We start from the raw sequence: 24,541 nt of genomic DNA, 5'->3' as shown, positions 1-24,541 counted from the left end.
ACCCAGAGATGTATTTTAAATAAAAGGACACATTCTACTCATGTAAAAACACGCTGATTCCCGGACCATCCGCGGGTCAGATTTGGAAGGCGATTGGGCTGGATCCAGGCCCCGGGTCTTAGTTTGCCTACCCATGGACTAGATCCACCTGCATGGGTGGCTGCTGTGCCAGCCCTGGGCTTTCTTATGGAAGCACACACAAGAGGCCAGAGCAGGGACAGAGTTTGGTCTTTCAAATTTCAGCGGCACCCTGGGCAAGGCCAAAATTCACACACACACACCCTCTCGCCTTCCGTTCTGTGGTAGTTGTGACGTCCTGTGGCACCCCCTTTGGCTCAGCCTCCATTGTGGGGAAACCGGTCGCACTGCTGTAAATCTGCCTCTGGCTAGAGTTATTTCTGCTCTGGTAATGTGAAAATAAGAAATGGGAGGGAGGGCAAATTTTGACCTCAAAGCGTCATATTACCAAAGTGCACCCATGCCAGTTAACTGTGGTTATTTGGCCGATTATAAATTGGAGGATGTTTTTGGTAAGACAAGGCTTGCATTTAGCTTTGCTTAGATGCTGAGAGGCAGAAAATGCCCCAGCAACGACCTGCTGCAGTCTTCATACAGCGTTGGGCATAGAAAACTAGATCTGTTGGGTTTCTGCCTGTCTGGTTTAAAAGTCCAAAATTGGCTGTGAGCAGGAAGTGGCTACTGTGGGGCAGTATCACGAAATAGCCAGAAGATGGCAGTGTCAGGTAGGACAGAGTTGAGAAGCTCTAGAGATCGAGCCATTTCTTTTTCTAAAAAGAAAAACCAGTACAGTACAGTATATGACAATTTAGTACGAAAATAGCATTCAAAGCTGCGTAGAGACGTAAAAAACAAACCACCAACAAGTAAAAGCAGCAGGAACAATAACAATTCAATTATCAGAAAAATGAAGATCGGGGCAAAACGCAATTTAATATTTTTTTTTAAAATACTAGTGATACTGATGAAACTGAGGAGGGGAAGTTTTTCTGCTTTTTTAAAAATACACTTTCCTTTCAACTAACTATCCAATATCAAGTGTGCATTTAGGATAATTTACCGCTACCTGCGAAAGAGATGGAACAACTACGTGCAAAGAGAGAGAGAGAGAGAGAAACTTACAAAACTTGTCTTAGCTGTGCGACAGTAAAGAATAACCTTGGCATGGGCCAATCAAAAAATACAGGCAAGGTTTGGGTTCGTTCAACAGGGTGTGACTGCAAAACGCCACTGAAATACGAAGTTAAGAGGGGCCAGATAATTTTGGAGAGCAGCGCCTGTTTTTAGCCCTTGGTTTCCAGAGGTTGCTGCTCAAGACACCGGCTGATGAAACCCTGCAATTAAATAACTACAAGCAGCAACCACTTTCCGCGCAAAACAAAGCCCAAGCTACGACGATGCTGCTGCAGTTCTGTTTCTTTTCTCTCGTGCTCCATCTGCAGCTCTCAGTTCCATCAGGCGGGGCGGGAGGAAGCGAGGGGGGAAATAGCGACCGAAGTAAACCCGCACATCAAACCACCTATGCTAGTCTACAACTACAAATCTATGGGAGAAGCGCTTGCGGTCCTTCCTCCACTTTCCTCCTCTATGGTTAGCCCTTGGAACCGCCTCCTCCTCCTCTCTCTGAACTGCTTTCTCTATGGTTGCCCTGGCTCTCCTTTCAAGGCTCCTCAGCAATTCATAGGCCGCGCCAGGCGCCCATCTCATCCGGGTCCTTCGGCGGCGCAGACGCAGTACGGGCTAGCGGGAGCGGCGACGACGGGCACCGGGGAGGCCCCAGGCATAGGCGCTCGGTTCGGCGGCCGCGAGGAGGATGGCGGCGGAAGGGCCCGAGGCTCCTGCCAGTCCCGGCGGGGAGGGGCTCCCGGGGGCCGAGGCTGGTGAGAAGAGGCCGGAGGGGGGCGGGTCGGAGAGGTGTCCGTTGGTCACGGCCGGGGGTGCGGAGGGCGGGGCTCCTAAGCGTGGACGGAGAGGGGGTCGAGACTACGTACTAGAAACCCAAACCCAGCACGCGCACAAAGTCCTTTGTCCCCAAGTGCCTCTCTACTCTAGCGCTCAGTTTCCAACGGAGGACACTCCGGTTTCCCCCTGGGAAGTTCACTATGCACGACATGGCGTGTGCTGCCCGTCGCAGGTACACTGCCTCTGTCCATGGAGGTTTCGTTCCTGGCTGACATGCGAGAGTGGACCTGGCAGCCACCGCACGTGGGCATAGAGAGATACATGAGATCCTTTTAGGGGAGGAATGTAATAATGGAGCCCAATTTGCTTTCTAGAAGATGTCCAGCTGCCGTCTGCCAAGTGAGACTTTTGGTCTGTCTGTCCTAGAATTGTCCGCTACTAGCAGGCAGTGGCTCTTGAATGTTTTGGTGGCCCACCTACCCAACGACCTTCTTTATCTTCAGGACTGAGCCTGGGGAGCCCTGCTCTGGATTCTCCCCTGAGTAGAAAAGCCTTTCCCTGTCTCTTGGTTAGAGGTGACTTACCACAGGCAAAATTGTTCATTTTCAAGCCTGAGTGAAGAAAAGTCCAAAAGGGAACTGTTGGAGTGGCTATTGGAGAATGCATTTTCCATTCATATATGCATTTGTTGAAAATATTTGGCAGGGAGAGAGAATTAATGTGCACAGCAGAGAGAGCAAAGTGCTGCTTGCAGAATCAAGGCAGGAGGTTTGTTGCTTAGCCAGGAAATGCCAGGGTGGTTGGGGCATTCCTTGCCCTTGCCATGGCCCATCTTCAGAACAGCACAGTTAGCCCTTGTTAAGCGAGGGGCGACAGAACTAGGTTTCAGAGAGAACTGGAAGAATTCTCATTACCTTTTGTTGTTCCTAAATCCAATAGGTCCTGACCAAGATGTGCTTCCTAAGCCAGCGAGTAATGGAGCCCCAAACCCAGATGAGGCAACGCCAGCGCAAGAGTGCAACGGGGTCAGTGTAGAATCCACTGCTCTGGCCCTGCGACCTGAGCCTGCCAAGGAGGAAGCCCCTCAGCCCTCTGCTCCCGACGTGGTCATGCACATGGCAATCAACCCCCCCATGGAAGAGCTCTCCATCACATATCCGCTGGAGTTTGAGCGGTACTGGAGAGCGGCACAAGAGAACCCTCTCGACTTCACTGCATGGACTGAGCTGCTGCAGTATGTAGAGCAAGAGGTAAGCTGAGGGCTCCACCTGCAAGCTTGGATTGAATTGTGTGGTTAACTGTTGAAGTGCAAGTTAATTGTCCCTAATTGGAGTGAGGCTTACCCGATGAAAGATAACAGCTTTAATAAGGCAGGTGCCTCCTTTTCCTTCACATTTACAGTAGCCTGCTGTGTTTTGTGTGCCTAGCTTCACCTCTTTCCTCTTTCCCACTTGGGCAGAATCACATCTATGCAGCCCGCAAAGCCTTTGACAGCTTCTTCCTGCGGTACCCTTATTGCTACGGCTACTGGAAGAAATATGCAGACATGGAGCGGCGCTTTGACTTCATCAAGGAGACTGAGGAGGTGAGGAGGGGCCGGAGGGGATTCCGCAACTCTGCTCCTCCCTTCTGTTCCTTGTGTGTGTGTGTGTGTGTCCCTGGTTCAGACCACCGCAACCCAGACATGGGGGAGCTGCACGCTCCTTAAGGGTGCTGCAGAGTAGGCAGGCTCCAGGTATCTCCTGCAAGTGAGCCAAGCCACCTCGCGCAACAGGATAAGGCATAAAGCCTGTGTGTCGGGTGTCTTCTTAGCTTCAATTGGGGTAGGTGGACTCTGCAGGGATGAGTTAAGCTTTGCATTCAATCTCTCCAGAAGGACAAAAGCTCCTACCTCAACATTGTTGTGCCTGGTTTTGTCAGCCCCTAGTGCTTAAGAGGAAAGGAGGGAATCCAAGATCTTAAGGGTGAAGGATTGAAGGCAAGGGGTTGATGGGGAGGAGGGAATAAAAACTCTTCCTGGCCTCTCCTCCCCCAGTTCTCTACAAATGAATAAGTATTTACAAATCATTTCTCTGCTACTGCTGCTGCTCCCCAGGTTTTCCAGCGAGGCCTGCAGTCCATTCCCCTCAGCATGGACCTGTGGATCCATTACATCTCCTTTCTGCAGTCCAGCTTGGATATGAACCTTCCAGATTCAGCTCAGAAAATCTGCGGGTAGGTCATGTCAGAGGGAGGAAGGGACTTCCTATTGTAACCCTATGTGTGAAAGTGAGAGAGAAGTGATAATTTGGAAGCCTGATTCTCCCTACAAGACTCAGGATGCTGAGTGCCATGGCCCCTTTTGTGCAATATTGAGAAATACATAGCAAGCAGGTCTCCAGATCTTACTGGCCAAACAAATTGTGTCCTTGCCTCCTTACCACGAGTTCCAGGAGCACCTCCAGGGCCAGCATAACTGAGCAGGCAAGGTACTCATGATATTCTGTCAGCTGGAAAAGTAGAACACGGGTGGGGTGGAATGGAGTTTCCTAGAGGACAACTCTGCGATATTCTGCCCTGGCTCCTATTTGCAAATACTGATCACATCTGCCTGTGCCTGTGCTCTGGTCCTCGCAGCACCTTTGAGTCGGCAGTGGCGGCCGCAGGGGTGGATTTCCGTTCGGACAAACTTTGGGAGATGTACGTGGAGTGGCAGAGGGAGCAAGGGGACCTGAAGGCCATCACCGCCATCTATGATCGAGTGCTGGCCACCCCCACCCAGCTGTACAGCCACCACTGGGAAAAGTAAGTCTTGCGGGGGGCTACCGGGGGGGGGGCGGCTTCCACACTTTGTTCAAGAGCTGCGATGTGAGTGTCAGAGCTTCAGGCTCCCAAGTGAGGTGTTGGCTTGTGTGAGAAGGAAAGTGGCTAAACATGCCCACATGAGGCAGGGGCAGCTGCAGCACTTCAGGATGGGGAGTCCTGGATGTAGCGATGTACCCCACCTGCATAACTCCCCAAGGAGGGAAATTCCAAAGAAGGAACCCTGTCCGTGTTTTGCTGTTGATACAGTCATCCTTGATTTATACTTTTGTCCTTCTTCCTTTCAATTTGCTGAGAGTAGCAGACATGGTTCTCTCTCCCCTGCTCCTCTGCCCATTGTTATCCTCAGAACAACCCTATGAGGTAGGCTAGGCCGTGGGAGAGAGCGGCTGGCTCCAGGTCACCCTGTGAGGCTTTTGAGGAATTTGAATCAGGTTTTCACCGCTCTTGGTACCAGCCCTCTCCACTGCACCAAGTGGGCACTTCACAGTTTGCACAACTCAACCTGTCCGTCAAGATGGATGTATTTCAAACTTTTATCAGCATTTGAAGTCATGGAATCGGAAAGCACCTTAGGAATCGCTATGCAACATGGCATTCTCTATGTTCACAGTAGCCCTGTGAGGTAGGCTGTGTTGTGCCACGAAATGATTTCTCAGTGGCCACACCCATTTAGCTTCATTGGCTGAGTGTGTCTTCCACATGCACAGCTGGCACTGCCAAAACATACCCATAATACAGATTAGGGGATGGAGTGGAGGGCAAGAGGCCACCCAGACACTCCCTGCCTCCCAGGTCCCATCTCCCGAGAGAGCTCATGTAACCGAGATGGTGGGAATAAGGAAGTCCCTCAGCCAGGAACACCTGAGAGAATGATCTGCAGGCTCTGTTTTTTCCTGAGCAAAGCTGTGAAGGTGCTGGCTTATAAAGTGGTGTTATCTGCGGTGGGTGCACCCAAAATTCAGTTAAAGGTTGTGAAAAGACTTGCAGACGTGACTGTCCTTTAGAGACTAGATATTTGTGGATGTGATTGGATATCTCTGATATTTTGTAAGGGAAGTTTCCTGCTGGTGCTATAAATAAATATTGAAAATGTAATTCATGTGATGGGCTTAGGTATGTTGTTCCGTTGCCCTTCCCCACTCTTCCCCCTTCCAACTCTGCCTTAGGGGTACGATCGTGCTGACTTCCCTTACAGTCTTGTGGTAAAGGTTTTACTGAGATAACATCTATGGTGTCAACAACTTAAGGTCTTGAATCGGTGCTTAGTATTATTAGCTGCTGTGGGGCACCATTCTGTTGTTGGCACAGTACCAGACCACTGTCCCCTCCCCAGTTCTCTGCAGCATCCAAACTCCCCCTTCTCTCAAGGCAGTGGACATCCTGCCTTGCCTGCCCCACCTTTCTCTCAAAGAACAGGATTGTCTTTCTCTTCCCTTAACACAGGTTCAAGGAGCACGTGACCAGCCATCCCCCCAGAGAGATTCTCTCCACAGAGGAGCTGCTGTGGCTGCAGTCGAAGATGGCCTCCGAGACAGTGGCCAAGGCCACCGAAATGGAGGCCGAGGAGGCTCCGCCTGGAGAGGACGTCCCACTGAAGACAGAAGCCAAGCAGGAGATGGTGGAAGGGAGCCAAGTGCTGGTGGGTACCAGTGTGGCTGGCTGCTCTGCTTTCTCTGGTACTTGGGGGGGGGGGCTTCCTGGGCTCTGCACACTGATTACACTATTCCACAATGAAAGAGAAAGAGTGGGTAGAAAGAGAGCTTCCATCCTTAGAGGCAGTATACCATTTAAGTGTCTGGTGCTGGGAACAAAATGGCTGCTGTGGTTCACGTCTCGCAGCTTGTTCGTGAGCTTTCCGTGTGCATTTAGGCTCTCTTAAGGCTCTTTCTTGAGTGCTTCCATGCCTTGCGCGACCAGTGGCTGAGCTGTGCTCTTGGATTTCAGGGACCTCTGGACCAGGACAGGATCCGGGAGCTCGTGATTTCTATTCGCCAGCATATCTACACCCAGAATGAGAGCGAAGTCAGCAAGCGCTGGAATTTTGAAGAAGGGGTTTGTATAGCTGAGCCGCTGTTTGGTCAGTGCTTTCTATCTAGGGCTTTAACTTTTTCTAAGAACCTGGCTAGCAGCTGTCAGTCTCTCTGCTGTGGTTATGTGGTATGTGAGAGAAGCATCTCTGTTCAGTTCTTCCCTGCTTCTAAAAATACAAGCAACTTGGCTTCTTGCCTTTAAGGCTACGGAATGAGTCTGAGAAGCTTCAAAAGCCAGGCCTGCCTGTGCTGCCTCCTTGGGCCTCTCTCCTGTTAGCTTGGGGTTCACTTGCTTGGCAGCCAGACACTGTGAAGCTCCTCCCCCTGCCCTGTGAGGTTTATGCTTGGATATGTTGTCCAGGGCTCATGCAAAGCCAGAAGGGGTGACGGATGGCTGAGTACTTCTGTAGGCCTGAATTGCCAAATAGGCTGCAAATGGTGGAGCTGGGGGATGGATCCTGTGCCCTGCCAGTGTGACATAGAGCTTTTACTTTGAGGCTGAAGGTCTGACGTGCACCAATGCCAGTGCTCTCCATTCTTGCCTATCTTGGGTCAGCCAGAAAAAGTGTGCGAGGTCCCCCTCTCTCTGGACCTCAGCCCCAGTAGGATTGGGGAATTTATCTCCCTGCTTTCCTTTTGCCTCTCTGGTTGAGCTCCTTCCCGCTCCCCTCCTTTTGTTTTAGATCAAGAGGCCCTACTTCCACGTAAAGCCGTTGGAGAGAGCCCAGCTGCGGAACTGGCGGGACTACCTGGACTTTGAGATTGCCAGCGGCTCGCATGAGCGCACCATTGTGCTCTTCGAGCGCTGTGTCATTGCCTGCGCCCTGTATGAGGAGTTCTGGATCAAGGTGTGTGTTGGCAAGATGTGCTTCCTCCCCTGAATGCCCCCGGACTGCCCCATGCAGAGGAGGGGAGCGGCTCCTCCTCTGCCCTTCAGGCAGTCCCAGAGGCTGTGGTTTAAACTCCTCCCTTTATGAACAGCCTCTTGTTTCGTTAGGCCTCCTCCTCCAGAAAGTGCATTTCGTCTCGCTGCGGGTGTCCCCATGGTGGGCTCTAGTTAGATGGATAAAACATTGGCGTCTGCCCAGATTACAGGAGGAGGAGGCAATCAACAGTAGCAGCTTTGCCATGATGGGGCAAAAAATTAGTACTGGCTTTTCAGAAACACAGTGACAGAACATGATCTCTTTGGGTTAAGCTCCTTCTGACCAGAGCTGCCATTGCAGGTGTGCATCCAAGCTGATTTTCATACCACCCTCTGCTTCTTCTATTCCCTTTTCCCCTCCATCCAGTACACAAGGTACCTTGAGAACCACAGTGTAGCTGGGGCCAGGAACGTCTTCCAGCGGGCTTGCTGCTACCACCTCCCTCGGAAGCCCAACATCCACCTCCTCTGGGCAGCCTTTGAGGAGAAACAAGGTGAGGAGAATAAGGGGCACTGCCTTGCCAGCCCCCTCAGTTTTCTAGCCCAAGGAGCTGCTCGTCCCATGCTGCTAAAATCTTCTGTTGATCAGCCATAAGCTGCCTAGGCCAGGGGTTTCCTTTCAGGGTTCACAGAATTCTTCGCCAGCCAGACATTTCTACTGAACTGATTCATTGAAATGTTAACTTTTTTTGTCAATGTCCAGATGGTGTGCCATGAAAGAGACATTGTAAGTGTAAACATTTCCGCTTGCACAACAGGACTCCTCCCACACATGTGCCCCTTAAAATCTGCTCTAGGCAGTTGGGGGAACCCCTAGAACAGAAGGAAGGGGTGTGGGGAGAAGTCCCGTTGCACAAGCGGAAATCTTTGTGCTGGTGAGACACTGCTTTGGATGCAACCCATTTTAGGATGTTTGTTAAGATTCCCAGAGGCAGCTGACATAGGCAGGGGTGGGGGAGTGAATGGCACACAGTTCGCTCCCTTCAACTCCAGGGGAACTGGGCCAAGAGGGGCCAGGGCAATGGGGAAGATCTCCAAATGGCCAGGAGGATACCTGCTTGTTGTCCTTGCTGAAGTTGTCATGGATTCTTGGAGGATAATAATTTGAACTCTGCTCTTCTAAGCTCTCAGCACAGCAAATGCAGATGTTTTCACTCTGCCCCCCTCCCCCCATACAGGAGAGGTGGAAGAAGCCCGGCGCATCTTGAAGTCTTTTGAGGACTGTGTGCCTGGGCTGGCCATGGTGCGTTTGCGGCGGGTGAGCCTGGAGCGCCGGCTGGGGAACATGGAAGCGGCGGAGGCCCTCCTGATGGAAGCCATCCGGGAGAACGAGGGGATGCCTGTCTCTTCCTTCTATTCTGTCAAACTAGCCCGGCAGGTTCTGAAAGTGCAGAAGAACCTGATCAAGGCCCGGAAGATACTCTTGGAGGCACTGGAGAAGGATCCGGTAAAAAATACTGGGAGTTTGCTAAGTGGGAGTAGGGAGATGGGGACCTTGAAGGTCGGCATCCAAATGTCAGGGACTGGTATAGTTTTCAACTTCTCTGATTTCAACATTTCTGAGATTTGAGATAGATTTGAGTGTGGCTTTCTAGAAGGCTGGTTGTCAGTGTTGCGCATGGCCATGTGTGCGCACCCTCCTTGGGGGTCCCTGGCACCTCCTAGAGCCCCCAAGAGAAGTGTGGTGGGGCTCATTACCACATGTCTGCCATTGCTGTATGTGTAAACAGCTGCCTCTTCCTGCAGTTATTCCTCTTTGAGGTGGGAAGTGCAGATCAGCCCTGAATGTATCTAACCTTTCTTGAAAATGTTAACAGTTTCAGCCCACTCAGTCATGCACAAAGTTTTGGAGCTTCCTAGCTGAAGCTTCCTCCTTGCAGCATTCAAGTGTGAAATAAAGCAATCCCTTTGAACAGCGGTCAGCTGCTTGCATCCTACAGTAGGCATTACTTGGAAACGCAGCTCAATAAAGGCATTTCTTAAGGAAGCTGGTGAGAGTTTGGTCAGATAGCTAGCTCTAAAATGCTCTGTTCTCAAGAGTGGATACCAAGGGGGAAACGTGGTGTTTCTAATTGCAGGTCTCTTCTGGATTCTATCCAGAAGAGCCAGTCCCTTAGTTGACATTAATTCAAGGTCAAAGCAAAGCTCAGTTCTGCTTGCTTTTGCCCATCCTGGCTGTCTTAAAAGAGGAATAAAAAAGCATTTTCTACAGGATCCCAAATTTTTCCCTTGGGGCCACCTAGGTAGACTTAATGCTGGCCAATTTTTGCCAACCCTTTATTTTGAGCTGCAGGTTTTCCTTTGTGCTGAAATTGAACACAAAGACAGAGATGGTCTGGATTCTTTCCTTCCAAGCATTGTCCCCAACTTTTCTGAGTGATGTTTTCTGCTGCATTTTCCTTTGATGCAGGACAATGCCAAGCTCTACGCCAATCTGTTAGAAATGGAGTTCAGTGCTGATGTCCGGCAAAATGAGGGCAACACCATGAGTAGCTTCGACCGAGCCCTGACCAGCGGTCTCCCTCTGGAGACCAAGATTATATTCTCCCAGCGGAGGGTGGAGTTTCTTGAGGACTTTGGGTCCAGCATCAACAGGTAACAAAGAGAGGAGTACAGTGAAAGGGGGCCAGACTTGCAGGCTTTTGTCTGTCCAGTTCATGACAGCCATGTGCCAACAGAGCTTTTTTCTCTCCCAATATTTCATCTCCTTTTTGCATTGGCAGCTTACTGACATCGTACGATGAGCATCAGAAACTACTGAACCAGCAAGTGATGAGGAAGAGGCTCCTGGAGAATGGGTGAGGAACTCCTCAGCCACTGAGGTCCTTGGCCTGTGTTTGGCCTCTGTTGTCTGTTTAGGAGGAAGAGGTGACCAACACAGTCTTCCTCACTGAGGCTGCGGACCTCTGCACATGTACTTTAGGGGGACTTTTGTTGAAATAGGTACTATGTACTTTCAAGTGAACATGGATTAAGTTTGGGCTGCATGTCTACTGTGAAAGCTAGTCTGGCACAGGTCCCTGCTTCCAATCTCGCCTCCGTCTTGAACTCACAAGATGACCTAAGGCCAATCCCAGTTCTCTGCCTCGGTTCCCCCAATTGCAGTATGGGGATAACAGTACTGGTCTCTCCTAGAGCTCTGTTGTGCCGATAATTCATATGATTTAAATGGTTCAGAAGTACTGTGTTTTCACTGCATGACACTTTCCCTCACTCAGGGATTCTGGGTTTCTTTCCTTTTTAAAATGGCTAACTTAAAAAAACACACCAACAACCTGACCCAGTCATGCAAAAAACCCTGCAGTGTTGAAGATCAGGGTGGAGATTGTGCACCAGGGCATCTTATCTCATTTGTGTTTTTGTCACAGGCCCACCCCACTTAGCTTTATTTGCACATTCTGTTCCCTCAAACTTCCTTCTTGCTCTTCTGCAAAATAAAAACCCAGGCTTTATGGAAGCTCACCATTGTGTGAGCTTTGTACTGTCCTTTTAACTGGTCAAGGTTTCTTCCCACTGCTTTTTAGGCATGCCAAGGTTTTCTGTAGACTTGGGCCCCTCCCTCATAACGTGTGGATTTAGTGACGTTTCCTGGCTGAGACATCTGTCGGCGCACTTTCTTTACAGTCTTAAAAGCCATTGGTTATTTCTTCCCACCTTAAGATCTTGGGGGGAGGGTGTCTGTGGCATCATAGACATTCATGTTAGTTATGTTGCTGTGACCCAGCATGAGGTCCTGAAATACCAGCTGAACACCAGTCCCCTAATGCACGTATTACATTCCTGACTGCCACTGCTAAGCCAGGCCTCTAGGGCAGCCAGAGATGCCCACTCCCTTCCAGGATGCTGACTGCCCTTTTTGAACTTCCGTGCAGTGCTGAGGAGGCCGATGAAAAAAGGATGAGACTTGAGGATGCTGCTGCAGCTGCAGGAGGCGGCAGCCTTGCGGTTGCAACAACGGGCATCACCCCTTTGATGGCAGCAGATGTGAGCAACAGCAGCACAACAGGAGCTTATAACTATAACACTTGGTACCAGGTGAGTTGCGAGAGGCTTCTAGAATGAGTATATAGACATAGCAGAGGTGGCTGAAACAGACTCTTGGGACCGGTTCCTAGTTAGCTTGACAGGTAATACACACATTACTGAGGTAGCTTTTTGATTTGAGCCAGCTAGGTGGTTTGCATAACCCAGTTGAACAGAGTTAATTTGGGCCAGTTTGAGTAGGCAGCTTAGCTTAGGCCTGTTGAGCCAAGCATTCTGTGTGAACAAGTATTCCATGGAACTTTTTGCTGTTGTGGGGGACAGAAGGAAGGCTGTCCGCAAAATAAATAATTTATTTAAAGCTGCTTGGCAAAATTGAAATAAATTTATTTGCTTCATTTTTTATCTACTCTGTTTGCAGAACTATAGTGGCTATGGGTACCAGAACACATGGAACTACAATCAGTATTACCAACAGACCTGAAACTGATTGGCCGAAGATGCCCACAGCATCCGTGAGACTGAGTGGCAGCTGCAGCTTTTTGGCCCACATATAGAAGCAACATGAAGTCCAGACATGACCTGTAGCTGCTGCTGCTGCTGCTGCTGCTGCTGCTGCCTCCTCTCTGAGCAGCTGTAGAGAAACTTAACTGTCTCCATCTGAAAAACTGATTCTCCCTCCCCACAAAAGTTTTGTATGTACTGAGCTGCCCCACCACCTATTACGAGCCACAATTTTGGTGTTTCCACGATTCAGGGGAATATGTTGACACTTCTTAGATGTGGAGGATCTGAAATCACATATTCCATGCAGAGCTGCTGTTGTTTACCACACAAGGGAGGTTGCCACAGTCTTCCTTGGAGACCCTTTGGATGATGGAGTGACCAAGGACTACGTCTTGTCTGCCGCAGGATTCTCTTAGCAGGCTTCACAAGGCAGAATTGGTGTCTGTTAAAATGAGTCCTCCTTTTTTTGTAAACTTTTTCTCCTGTACATTTCATGTGTTGTTAACTGTACATAAACAGGAATTCATTACCATGTCTTTACTATCCTCCATTTTGCTGCGAGAGGGGAGTGCTCAGGGGGTTATTCTAGTATGGGTTGGCATAGTGCTTAGCCAAATTTGTGGCTTTTCTTTTATTTCTACTTGTAATACAAGTTCTGCTCGCCTGGTTACTTTATTTAACAGTGTAGGAACAGGCAATGATTGCTGCAGTCTTCTCATTCAAACTCAACTCTGCAGCTAGATGGGCTAGAACTGTTTATTCAACAACCCCCCTTGGAACAGGAATTGTGTACAAGGGATCATTTGCTCTGGAAGAAGACTAAGTTTGACAATTGGTTCTAAAACCTACTTGCTCACCTTAGAAGAATAAAACCAGGCAGAATAATCCAGCAAAATCAGGTTCTTTAGCAAAAGTGCTCTTCCCTAACAAGGAACTCTATGGCAGGCATCTAGAAGTTCCACTTGGCCAAAAGTAGAAAATGTTTAGGCTATGCTTGCTCAGCACACTTGAAAGAGCCGTTCGTTTCTTGCAGTACAAATGCAAACCTCTAGGCCTAAATAATCCCCCCCCCCCGCTCATTATTCCCACCCTACTGGTCAACATTATTAGAAAAGTGGACCTTACAAGAATATAAAAAAACTAGTGAGACTATCATTTATTTAAAAGCCTTTGTCCAACAGCCACTTTTTTAATTCCTGCTCAAAAAAGCCCTTGACGCGAATCATGCAGGAAACTTCATTCACCTGGGTGACTGCTGTCCGCCCAGACAGCTGTGTGATGAGTTCCTTCACTTCATTTTCAAGGGCCTGGGGGGAAATGAAAAAAAGGTCAGAAAGTAGCATGATTCACCCACATATTCACCCACCTCAATTTCCTAATCACTGGCTAAGAACAGTACAGCCACCACTGTTGTAGTTGTTAAACAATCCTCAACTCTCTGCTACCAATAAGATCACAGCCACTTGCTCCGGATTAACCTGGAACTATCCATAGATGGGGGCGTAGGTGGCGCTGTGGGTTAAGCCACAGAGCCTAGGACCTGCAGTTCGAATCCCCGCAACGGAGTGAGCTCCCGTTGCTCGGTCTCTGCTGCCAACCTAGCAGTTCGAAAGCACGCCAAAGTGCAAGTAGATAAATAGGTACCGCTCCGGCGGGAAGGTAAACGGCGTTTCCATGTGTTGCTCTGGTTCGCCAGAAGTGGCTTAGTCATGCTGGCCACATGACCCAGAAGCTGTACGCCGGCTACCTCAGCCAATAAAGCGAGATGAGCGCCGCAACCCCACGAGTCGGCCATGACTGGACCTAACGGTCAGGGGTCCCTTTACCTTTTTATCCATAGTTAATCCACTTATTTTGTCATCCTAGTATAAGAAAAACCAACAGGGTGCAGTATGCAATGTGAATAACACCTACCCAAATATCGCCTTCAATCTTTCTGATGACCGTCATCTTCCTGCACCCTCTGAAGGTAGTATCTGTGTAAACTGGGATATTGTGCATTCGCGACCTCCTTACAAAATAAGGAAGGTCAGGAGGTGGGTCTAGTGTAGGAGAAAGCAAAATGTGTGGATCTACAGATGGTCACATTTATATAACTAAATCAAAGCACAAAGCAGAGAGCTGGGTATGCTTGCCCCCCCTTCCTCCTCCAACCCTCCACTAATTTTATAAACATTCCTAATTTGTGTAATTAATTAAAGCCACAAAACATCTTGAGGTTCTAGCGAGAGAATAAAGGAAAGGGGTGATGTGAATCAGAAGCAGGTAGAAGTACTGACTTAAAAGGTTTATACCTTGTGCAATAAATGAAATGTCATATACAGGCACCTACTAGTGCCAGACTTGCTTATCTCCAGTGACAGAATGGTGTGATGTGCTGTCTGCTGCCTTCTGTATCTAGTTCAAACTTTACTTCCTAGGGTGCCAAAAGGATACTACATGTACAAACTATCAGGGACCCCTTCCCTTCAAAAGCTAGGGGTGGGCAACTGCATCTCACTATCTCCCTCACCTATCACAGGTCAAGTCTGGCAGGTAGATGCAGCTGTATATGAAGTCAGTCCATCTTGTTCACTACTGTCTACACTGAGTTGCTCTCCGGGATTTCAGTAAGAACAGGCCTACCTGGAGATACCACCGGGAATTGAACCTTGAACCGTCTGCAGTTAAAGAAGATGCTCTACCAGTGAACTATAACCCTTCCTCTGACATCAAGATGACTTTTGACCACACGGTTCTTGCTGAGACCTTTGCAAACTAGACCAAACGGCCTGATCTGTGGTGCCTGCAAACCCTCGTTCAGCTTAGCCAGGTTTTCACCAACCACACACCTGATGCCATAAATGATGCCCGGGACAGGGCAGTTGGACCTGGTTGGGCCAAAATGGTCTCGTGAGTCTAACTGGACCCTTACCTAAGACTCTGAACTATTTAGAGCAATCAAATTACCCCTTCCCCTGTATTTTACCTTGAGGTGGGCTCCATCCAGAAGGGGTGGGATAACTGTCATGTTTCGGGGGTACTGGTACTCGGGAGGGAGGTATAAGTCTCTCCACAAACTTATATTCATTAGTAGATTCAATAATCCCTGGATATTTCTGTTCTGTAGAGCTGGTTTCTGCTGAAGCTTGCCTCTGAAACAGAAAAACGTTAGTCAACTTACAAGAATTTTGCTTGGGGATATCGTCACTATTTTTCTGCTATAATAATGGCAGAGATAAATTTGTCAGAGAGAAAGCAATTCTTTCTTTAGCTATGGAGAATGAAAATAGTATGCTAACAGGGGCAACTGAAACTAAATGCTCCTAAAACATTTTTTATAAGTCTTATTGAACCATTTTGGCCAGACAGAATAGGCACATTGTTTGATGGAGATCTTGCAAGGCCACCTAATTCAACCCCCTGCTTGATGGGGAAATCCAGAGCTAGAACATCACTCAACAGCTTGCCCCAAAAGATGGCTGCCTAGCCTCTGTTTGAAGACCTTCAGCGAGGAAGCACCCACCCTGTAGGGGAAACGCAGAAGACCATTGTAATTTTGAGGAGTTAGATGACATGTCTCTTTCCCTTTTACATCCCTGGTTTAAGGTTTGCTGATTCATGATAGTATAATTTGTTTTTCACACACCTGTGTCTGGAGTTTCCTGGGTCCCCTGTGTTCTAAGTGCTGATTGGCTAGTGGGGAGGATACCCAGTTGCAGTGAATTGGGTTGGAGACCCTCAGCTGCCTCACATTAGTCGCACCCGGTGTCCCGGGCTGGTCATGAGTGATGCCTGCTAATTAGGTTCAATCAATTAAATCAAAGTTGGCTATAAAAGCTGTAGGCTGAAGGGGCTCAGTGAGCTTCTTCACAGATCGAGGTACCAGATGCTGTGAGAGTGTCAGCCGGGGTCTCTCTTGCTGCTCTACCTGGAGTTCTGGGCAGCTGAAGGGGAGATTGTGTGTGACTCCTCTCTGGTATGCTATAATTCGTGTTTTGTATGCCTGCTGCTATCTGTTAACCTTACACAAATAAAGCACTGGTTATTCTTCATCCGCTGGCATGCTTATTGGCTCCAGATCCAGAAAGAACCCTGCCCTTGGCAGAACACACCCCGACCTTCCTCTAGGCAATACTGGTAGTTTACGTTGCTACAGCCACTCACTGGAGATGAAGACTGGAAAAACAAGGTTAATTTTGGAACAGTCCATTAGAAGCTGGTTTGGGAGAATCAGCCCGGCACACTCCAAATTTCTATGATGTGGGGCCATGCATGGATTCTGTCTGGAGGCTAGTACTGCTAGTGTTTGCTATTTCTCTCCATCACTATACACATTTGAAGCATATTATTTTAAAAACTTCCAATGGTTCTACAGTCACTCTGCTAAATGCAACTGACCTGGGTTCAAATACTTCTTCAATCACAAAATTCAACTTGAGCCACTCTGCCTAACAAGCACCCCAGAAGAATAAAAAATGGGGCAAGGAAGAGATAGGAAGATGTCCACGTCTACCATCCTGACCTCCTTGTAGAGTAAACAAATAAAGATAATAGAGTCTATGAAGTATTGGTCAGGAGCCTACAGCCCACCAGATGTTGCTGAATTACAATTCCCATTAGTCCATTCTAATAGCCAAGCTATTTGGGACTGAGGAGAGCAGGGCTCCCAACAACATCTCGAGGGCCAAAGCTTCCCCATTCCTACATTAGAGGCGACTGCGAAGTTCCTACTCAGTGCCCCAGATGATGTCAAATAAAATAAAAACCACTGCCCTCCCCCGAACACAGGTCACTACCCGCACCGCTTATTTTTCACACAATACAGAGGAAACATGGATTTGCAAAGCTAGAAAATGCCCTTTTCTTTTCTTTTGGAGATGAAGCTCTACCCGCTGTATTTCTGCCCGTGCCCTGAAGCTCCTGCGGCGCCCGTCTCGCAACCTAATCCCTAGCCGCTTCCTTCCATGGCCCTCCGCCCCCTCCCTCCCTCAAGCTGTGCTCGAGTCCCCTTTACCGTATGAGCCGCAGCCAAGAGTCGCTGCCGCCATCCTCCCAGCAACGGCCCCTTCCGCAGCCCAACTCTGGTCAAGGCGAAAGCCAAAGTCGCCATCTTGAGAGGAGGAGGAGAAGCGCGGATTGATGGCGTCAACGCGACCCTACCATAGAGAGGGCACGGCGCCACCATAGAGACAAAATGACGGTGCCAGCCCGGCTGCGCGAGAAAACCAAGCCAAACCAACCATAGAGACGCCAACGCCCACACCGACCCCTCCCACCCGACCCCACTGCGCCTGCGCCCTGGTAGTCCCGCCCCATTTCCTGCCTCTTTCCTTTTCCCTCGTCTGCGTGCGCGGAGCGGCGGCGACTCTTCGGCTCTCCCGGCTCCATCTTGGATCGGCGACTGAGGGTGAGACGGGAAGGGAGGGGAATCAAAAGGAAAATGGTGGGGGTGGGGTCCCCCGGACTCCTGGGTCCCCTTGAGACGGCCCTCAAATCCAGGCCTCCTATTGGGAGAGGGGGGAATTGGGGAAGGGCAGGGAGTGGAGCCCGCATTCGACCTACTCGGAAGTAGACCCCATGAAGTGAATGAGCGCGGCTAACTTCTGGCCCTTGGCCCAATGGGCCTACTCGGAGCAGGACTGGCCTCGGCTCCACGCGGCTCGCAGGGCCCCGTGAAGCACGTGGAGATGGAGCGGGACGCGTGTTCCAGCGATGCGAGCGGCCGGAGTTGCCTTGGTCGGACCCTCCGTCCCCGTAGCCTCGGCTTCCGCGGGGACCGTAGAGAAGCACCCCGTGTCGGTCCGTACGGAAAACGCTGCCAGCAACGCTCTTCTCACGCTGCTAAGACTGAGAGGCGACCGGCTGCGCAGGCAGGCAAAGGCCAGAGAGCCGCTTTTAAAAGCCTGAGGAGCAAACGAAGCTGGGGGGGGGGACGGGTTTGCCTTGTTGCCATTCTTGTATCACCCCCTGTGTGTGGATGGTGCTTCCTAAAGAAGGGGCATGACAGGTCACCGAGGCAAAAACGGGGTGAGGGAATGGAAGCGAGGAGAGAACGTTGCTTGAATGGCACATCCTTTGCTTGAAGTAAAAAGTAGGGACTAGGAATGATCCAGATGAGTTTTGCTGGAGACTTTAAGGAGATAAGGAAGGTTGCTGTACAGGCATCGCAGGAGACCTTTATTTATGTAGTGATTAGGTTTTCCTTTCGCCCCATAATCAACGTTCCCTGGGCATTATACTTATTTTTATCCTGCCTCTCCCCCCTGACAGGGACTCAAGGCATCTAACGGATAAAATGGAAACAACTAAAAACATAGGCAGTGCATAACCGGTTGTAATCCCTCTTCTCATGGAGGTAGAGTGGGGTTGGGTTATGTGTAAGTGAGGTAAAGGACATAACGATTGGGCATGGGTAATTAAATACAGTACTTGGGGGGTTTTTTGTATTAGTATTTTTTTTTTTGTAAGGGAGTGATAAGAGCCAGGACTCCTGAGTGCTTTTTATTTGACTGGGGGAACACGCTGTCTAAGTGAACTCCTGGCTTTTCCTGAAGAATTCAGTGGAGGAATGGGATTAAGAGTCTGAACCTCCTGGGTCCTCTTTTAAGATAGAAAGATAAATGGAGGGGTAGCAGGGTGTGGGGAAGAGATGGAAGAGCTTAATAAAGTAGAAAGCAGATAGGAATTGTAGGGAGAAGGCTGGGGAGTAAGTCAGGATGCTGGTTTTCATATTGTTAAGCCTGGTTGCGAAGGTGTGGGAAGGAATACAAGAGATATAATTTCAGAACTGTAGTACAGTATTTGGTCACATCCACATTTAAAGCACATTTATGCCACGTTAACAATGGCTCCCCACAGATAAACATGGGAACAGTAGTTTACCCATCACAGAATTACAGTTCCTGTTAGTATAATGCAGTTCCCAGGATTCTTTAGAGGGGGAGCCGTGGCTGTTAATGTGGCAGTGCTGTGCCTTGAATGGTATGGTGTGGGTGGGTGACCAGGATTCTCTGAAAGAGAATTGGGGACGGCTACATTCTCACTTTGCAATGGGTAGGTCAAGACATCTCTGTTTCTGTGTGTGGAGCTGTTTGTGGCCCAGCAGATGGCACTGTGTGTTGTTCAAATGGGGGGCGGCGATAATCTTTGAGAGGAACTGTGTTCAGGTTGGCATTTCCTAGTGGACTCTGTTCCCTGCACCATATTTGGAAGGATACACACAGACAATTTTGTGAGTCCCCGAAACAAAGAATTTAGGGGCCTTCCAGCAGTATCTTGATGGAAGCTAAGTTGTTGCCAAGATGAGCACCAATAGCAGGCTGAATGGAGAGGCTTGTGAGCCACATCTCACGTTCTGGGTTTGTTCTTGAACAGCAGCATTACCTTGAGGTCTGCTTTACAGAATGGAGAGAGAGTTTCCTAGTCTAAAAGATAGGTGGGGAAACGCCAGTGGTACTAGCTTAAGAAGTAAGAAGAGCATCCTGTTCTTGTAGTGGCCCACCAGATGCTTTGGGAAATGAGCAAGCAGGATTTGAGCACAGGAGCCCTCTCCTCTCCTGTGGTTTCCAGCAACTGGTATTCAGAAGCATTGCTGCCTCCAACTGTGAAGGGCAGAGCATAGCCATTGTGGCTTTTGGCCATCAATAGACCTCTTTTTAATAAATTTGTCTAATCCTCAGGAGGAAATGCTGTACTTTCGCACCCTAATCTGATTGCTGTTCTCCTCAGCACAGGTGGAACCATGCAGCTCTTTATTCGTGGTCAGAATCTGCACACCCTTGAGGTGTCCGGACAGGAAACAGTAGCTCACCTTAAGGTAAGGAACAGTTAACTTGTTGTGCTATTTACTAAATTATTGTCCCACTTTCTCACCTATTCGTGTTCAAGGCAGCTTATAGCAATATTCAAAAAAATATGAAGCAAATTGGCTAATTTTCTATTGCTGGAGAAGAAAAGACCTCCCCCCCCCCCCCCACTTAGCAGCCTTTGTGAAGAGTGCTGTACCTCACTAGGTTCACTGTACTTGGTTTGTTGCATAGCGATAGCGAGTGTTGCTTCTGCTATTTTCTAGTTGCTGTATTTGGAGTTGGGAATGGATTGCCCCCCTGTATAGATTGGTCTGAGGCTCTCAACACTTGTATCTATAGTTTTGCCACCTTTCATTACACCTCCCTGCTGCTTTTTCTACTGCTATTTTCCCCTTGCTTCGTTTCACACATACCCTTACAAAAATTCACCAGGGCTTTCTTGGGGGAGGGTTGGGCACACACCCTGCCCCATCTCTGCTGCCTTTTCCTTGAGGGAGTGGGAAGTTCACACACACAAGGGCTACTGAGGAGTTGGCTGTTGATGGGTCCTTCCAGCTCAATTCCGTTTTCCTTGTCCGTGGCCTTTGTGCCACCCTCCCTGCTGTTGCAGTTAGAGCAGTGAGGTGTTTCGGTGACTCGTATCTCCCTTCCCCTCCCCAGGCCCACATCGAGTCCTTGGAGGGCATTGTGCCTGAGGATCAGGTGATCCTCCTTGGTGGAACCCCCCTGGAAGATGATGCGGTCATTGGGCAGTGTGGCATCAGTGACCTTACAACACTGGAGGTTGCTGCACGCATGCTGGGTGGTAAGTATGGAGCCCACAGAACTATTTGTGGCCGGGGGTGGGGTGGGGGCAGGTATCAAAGTGACGGCAGTTGGGTTGAGGCTTGTTGGGTTGCTAAAAGGCCAGCAACTGCATTGCCACAGGTGATCAGAAGTCAGGATTTTGCCCAGCTTAAAGAATGTGGAGAGTAAACTTTCAAACAATAGCCTAGCCAGCGGCTGGGTTTTAGTCCTCCTGTGAAGGGCTGTGCCAGCCTCTTCTCCCTGGACCCAAATATCATCTCACCAACAAGGTCCTGATTGACAAGATTTTCTTTAGCCCACACGCCTCTGGTCTGTCAGCTGTGGTGGTGCCTCCAGTGGCCTCCCTGATATCTTTTTGTGTTTCTCCTCCTCAGGTAAGGTCCATGGCTCCCTGGCTCGTGCTGGCAAAGTGAGAGGCCAGACCCCAAAGGTAGGTCCTGTTTTTGTTTTCTGCTGTGAGGGAGGACTGAGCCGCAAAGCCACATCAGCATAAGAGTGCCTGGACTGTAGTCCATGAAATCCATGAAGTATAGTTCACCCCGGCATGCTCTTGAGCTAGCAGCTGCTGAATTTGGCCCGGTCCATAACTTAAGTGCCCAAATGTCTTCCAGGCAGGATTGGGCTGGGTGGAGAGTTCTGAACTCCCCAGCTTTCAGGGTGTTGTTCTGGGAGTTACATATCAGGGGCTAGACCTTGCATGGTGGAAATTGAGGCTGCAGGGCAGGGTGAATGGTGGTAGGCTGAATTCCTTGCTGAAGTTCAAGTGGATCTTTTACTGATGCCTGTTCGGTTTTGTTCTCCCAGGTTGCTAAGCAAGAGAAGAAGAAGAAGAAGACTGGCCGTGCCAAGAGGCGCATGCAATACAACCGCCGCTTTGTCAACATTGTGCCAGGCTTTGGCAAGAAGAAGGGCCCCAATGCCAACTCCTAAGCAGCACCCAGTTACCTAATAAATCTGATCTTAGCTTGGACCTGGTGTTGGTGGGCGTTTTTCTTCCTTATTGGGAACAGGGGCTTTGTTTCACTTGAGCCCGAGGACTGCAGTCGATTCAGAGAAAGTGGGGCAACCAAAGTTGCAAAGTGGTGTAGGAGAGCTGAAAATAATGCCAGCTTCTGGGTCATGTGGGCAGCATGACTAAGCCGCTTCTGGCGAACCAGAGCAGCGCACAGAAACTCCATTTACCTTCCCGCCGGAGCGGTACCTATTTATCTACTTGCACTTTGACGTGCTTTCGAACTGCTAGGTTGGCATGAGCAGGGACCGAGCAATGAGAGCTCAACCCGTTGCGGTGATACAAACCACCAACCTTCTGATTGGCAAGCCCTGGACTCTGTGGTTTAGACCACAGCACCACCCGCATCCCCTAAGTACATGGGTAGATGAATCTAAAAATCTCAGGACACAAATTTTCGGCCAGTAGTATTGTATTTAGTGTTAACTCTGAAAATATACTCTACAGTGGTACCTCGGGTTACATACGCTTCAGGTTACAGACTCCACTAACCCAGAAATAGTACCTCGGGTTAAGAACTTTGCTTCAGGATGAGAACAGAAATCGTGCTACGGCTGCAGCAGGAGGCCCCATTAGCTAAAGTGGTGCTTCATGTTAAGAACAGTTTCAGGTTAAGAATGGGCCTCTGAAACGAATTAAGTACTTAGCCCGAGGTACCACTGTATTCTGACCAAACTACGCCTCCATTTAGCTATTTTTAAAATTTGTATATCAGGTTCAAGACTGTGGTCTACCCATTTGAAAAACATTCAAGAACCCACCCGTCACAGCACAGCTGAGTGGAGAGGACTGCGAAGCAAGTAGTAAAGTGCTCAATGCCCTCTTTCCTATCACTCAGGGTTTACTAAATCAATCTTGGGGGAGGGAAATTCCTTTTTCAGGGTCAGAGTTTTTAGAGGGAAATACTGTCACCAGTTCACAATATACCACCAGCCACCTTCATAAAAATAAGGAAGCATATGTGCATTTAAAATGGGCAAGCTCTCCATTGCCCCTCCATGATGGCATATTTCCACGGCTGGTTTTTATATGTAGCGCATTAGCCTCTACTATTTGACAAATCACTTCCACTAGGAGCTCACAAAGCAAGAAAGTAATGGAGGGGGAGGGTCAATGGCTCAGTGCTCATTTAGTTTGATGTATTTTTAAGTCGGTCATTGGAGAGGGCTCACAGGATGGACTGATTTCATACAGGAAATATTTCCAACACAAGTATCATGGAGAAGGATCCTGGCTTGTCCTTGCCATGCTTTTTTTTTCCTGCCAAGGGATGTTTTATTGGAGGGGAGACAGGAACCTGGCCATGGTCCAAAGTGGACAGCCACAGGTTGACCACTGTAGTAGCATGGCAGTGCTAAAAATGCTGCTCTTGAAGAAGAAGGGGAACGCAGATTACATTACCTGCTCTACTACCTCTGCTTGATGGAATGTGTTTAGCTATTTAAGATGGGCTTGAGTCGGTGGGTTCAGAAATTGCAAGGAAACACATGTTGCTAATTAAGCTCAAGCCGGACCTGGAAATGCTGCCAGCTGCTCCTTCCTCTCCCAATTGCTCCAGTCGTCCCTGTTGCCCACACAGTGGTGTTGCATATTTCTCTCTGTAAATTTCTACAGTGTTGATTCTTCACTACCACACTACCCCCATTCCTCTGGAAGTTACATTCTTCTGCTTCCTGCCTCATGTCTGCAGGCATAAACATTCAAGTGCAACATTAAGCTGAACTGTTAACAAATTAACTGGTGCACAATTATTTTTATTCTATATTGTTCAAAGAGCCGAAGCAGCTGCCACGCCCCCCAAGAGCTTGTCCAGCCCCTGCTCCCAGCTCACATTTTTGGACCCTGTGAAAATTGCTCTTTGCATATTGTAACTAGCTCAGGATTTTGGCACACACCTGCACAATACCTGTTGGATATTGGAGAAGGCAGGGAGGCCAAACTGCAGGTAGAGTTTTTGTGTCCCCTGCCCCCATCCTCCCTGCAGCAGAGATCTACTGCAAGGAGCAACAGTCCCATTAAGGAGGAGGAAATTGATAAGTGACCCCCTCCTTGCCCTGGTTATAAATCAGAAGGCAGTTAAGTTGATGGAGCATGCTGAACGTTCTGCTTGGTGGGGCAACATGGCACTCGCCTTATGAACCAGCCTCCACCATTAAGACTCCACTTAACAAATCAGGTATGCTTATATCTCAAACCAGCGTGGCTAACTTCTCGCGTTTCAAAGCAGCTTAGCGCAGCGCCAACCAAACTGTATATGAGCGCTATAAATATATAAATGGTTATTACACAGCTTCTTCGCTCAGAAGTACGTCTAAGCTTAAAAGTAGCACGATACACTACTACAGTAGATCTATTTTTATTACCGAAAAATCAGGGGAAAGCGCGAACGCAGTCCCCCACTACCACAAATTATGCAGTCGAGTTTCCCGCATTTGGGGAAATCGCAGGGGTCAGCACACCCGCAGTGCAATGGATGAGCCTCACCCTGGGAAAACCACCTTCATGATCATGGTGTCTCCCCTGCCAGGTAAGTATGAGTTGGGGTTGCTCAAGCACCTCCTGGGCACTCTTTGGCTCTGCTATGAAGGATATGGTGGCCTCTCCAAAGCAGGTGCAATAAACCGCTCTGGTAGAACAGCAATGCTTCCATATCCAATTATGGTAGATTTATGTATTCAGATGCCCTAAATTCCCCGGTCTTCGCTCCGATTTTCCTCCCACAATGCACTGTTGTGGCTAGATTTACATACGTGCGTGCGTCTGC

General features: G+C 49.1%; 3 protein-coding genes and 1 non-coding gene across 5 annotated transcripts; 2 read left to right on the top strand and 2 right to left on the bottom strand.

The window, feature by feature from the left end:
- The first annotated feature begins 1,657 nt into the window (after positions 1-1,657).
- LOC114586499 (pre-mRNA-processing factor 39-like) lies at positions 1,658-12,700 on the top strand. Its single transcript, XM_028710038.2, has 14 exons — positions 1,658-1,898; positions 2,860-3,170; positions 3,380-3,505; positions 4,016-4,134; positions 4,537-4,704; positions 6,169-6,364; positions 6,670-6,777; positions 7,439-7,603; positions 8,048-8,174; positions 8,859-9,127; positions 10,091-10,275; positions 10,404-10,478; positions 11,553-11,715; positions 12,083-12,700. Exons 1-14 carry the CDS (start codon positions 1,832-1,834, stop codon positions 12,143-12,145), a joined length of 2,142 nt encoding a protein of 713 aa, XP_028565871.2. The 5' UTR covers positions 1,658-1,831; the 3' UTR covers positions 12,146-12,700.
- Positions 12,701-13,302: 602 nt separating this feature from the next.
- Positions 13,303-17,324, bottom strand: MRPL49 (mitochondrial ribosomal protein L49). The gene is made up of 4 exons (XM_028710216.2): positions 17,165-17,324; positions 15,137-15,302; positions 14,083-14,210; positions 13,303-13,475 (listed from the first exon to the last, which is right to left on the bottom strand). The coding sequence occupies exons 1-4, from the start codon at positions 17,258-17,260 to the stop codon at positions 13,329-13,331; spliced, it is 537 nt and encodes a 178-aa protein (XP_028566049.2). The 5' UTR covers positions 17,261-17,324; the 3' UTR covers positions 13,303-13,328.
- A 102-nt stretch (positions 17,325-17,426) lies between these two features.
- On the top strand, positions 17,427-21,735 carry FAU (FAU ubiquitin like and ribosomal protein S30 fusion). Of its 2 annotated transcripts, none has more exons than XM_028710217.2 (5): positions 17,427-17,557; positions 19,884-19,966; positions 20,619-20,763; positions 21,140-21,195; positions 21,570-21,735. In XM_028710217.2, exons 2-5 carry the CDS (start codon positions 19,892-19,894, stop codon positions 21,693-21,695), a joined length of 402 nt encoding a protein of 133 aa, XP_028566050.2. In that variant the 5' UTR covers positions 17,427-17,557; positions 19,884-19,891; the 3' UTR covers positions 21,696-21,735. The 2 variants fall into 2 exon arrangements, with proteins under 2 accessions (XP_028566050.2, XP_028566051.2); XM_028710218.2 differs by having other exon boundaries at positions 17,458-17,557; positions 19,879-19,966.
- A 2,413-nt stretch (positions 21,736-24,148) lies between these two features.
- Positions 24,149-24,312, bottom strand: LOC114587236 (U1 spliceosomal RNA). Its single transcript, XR_003704243.1, has one exon. It is a non-coding gene; the product is annotated as a U1 spliceosomal RNA (small nuclear RNA).
- Positions 24,313-24,541: the final 229 nt, after the last annotated feature.

The sequence above is a fragment of the Podarcis muralis genome, chromosome 16, assembly GCF_964188315.1.
Source record: "Podarcis muralis chromosome 16, rPodMur119.hap1.1, whole genome shotgun sequence".
NCBI classification, from domain to species: Eukaryota; Metazoa; Chordata; class Lepidosauria; order Squamata; family Lacertidae; genus Podarcis; species Podarcis muralis.
The sequence above is the reverse complement of the archived record's forward strand: the minus strand, read 5'-3'. Positions and strand labels throughout refer to the sequence as shown.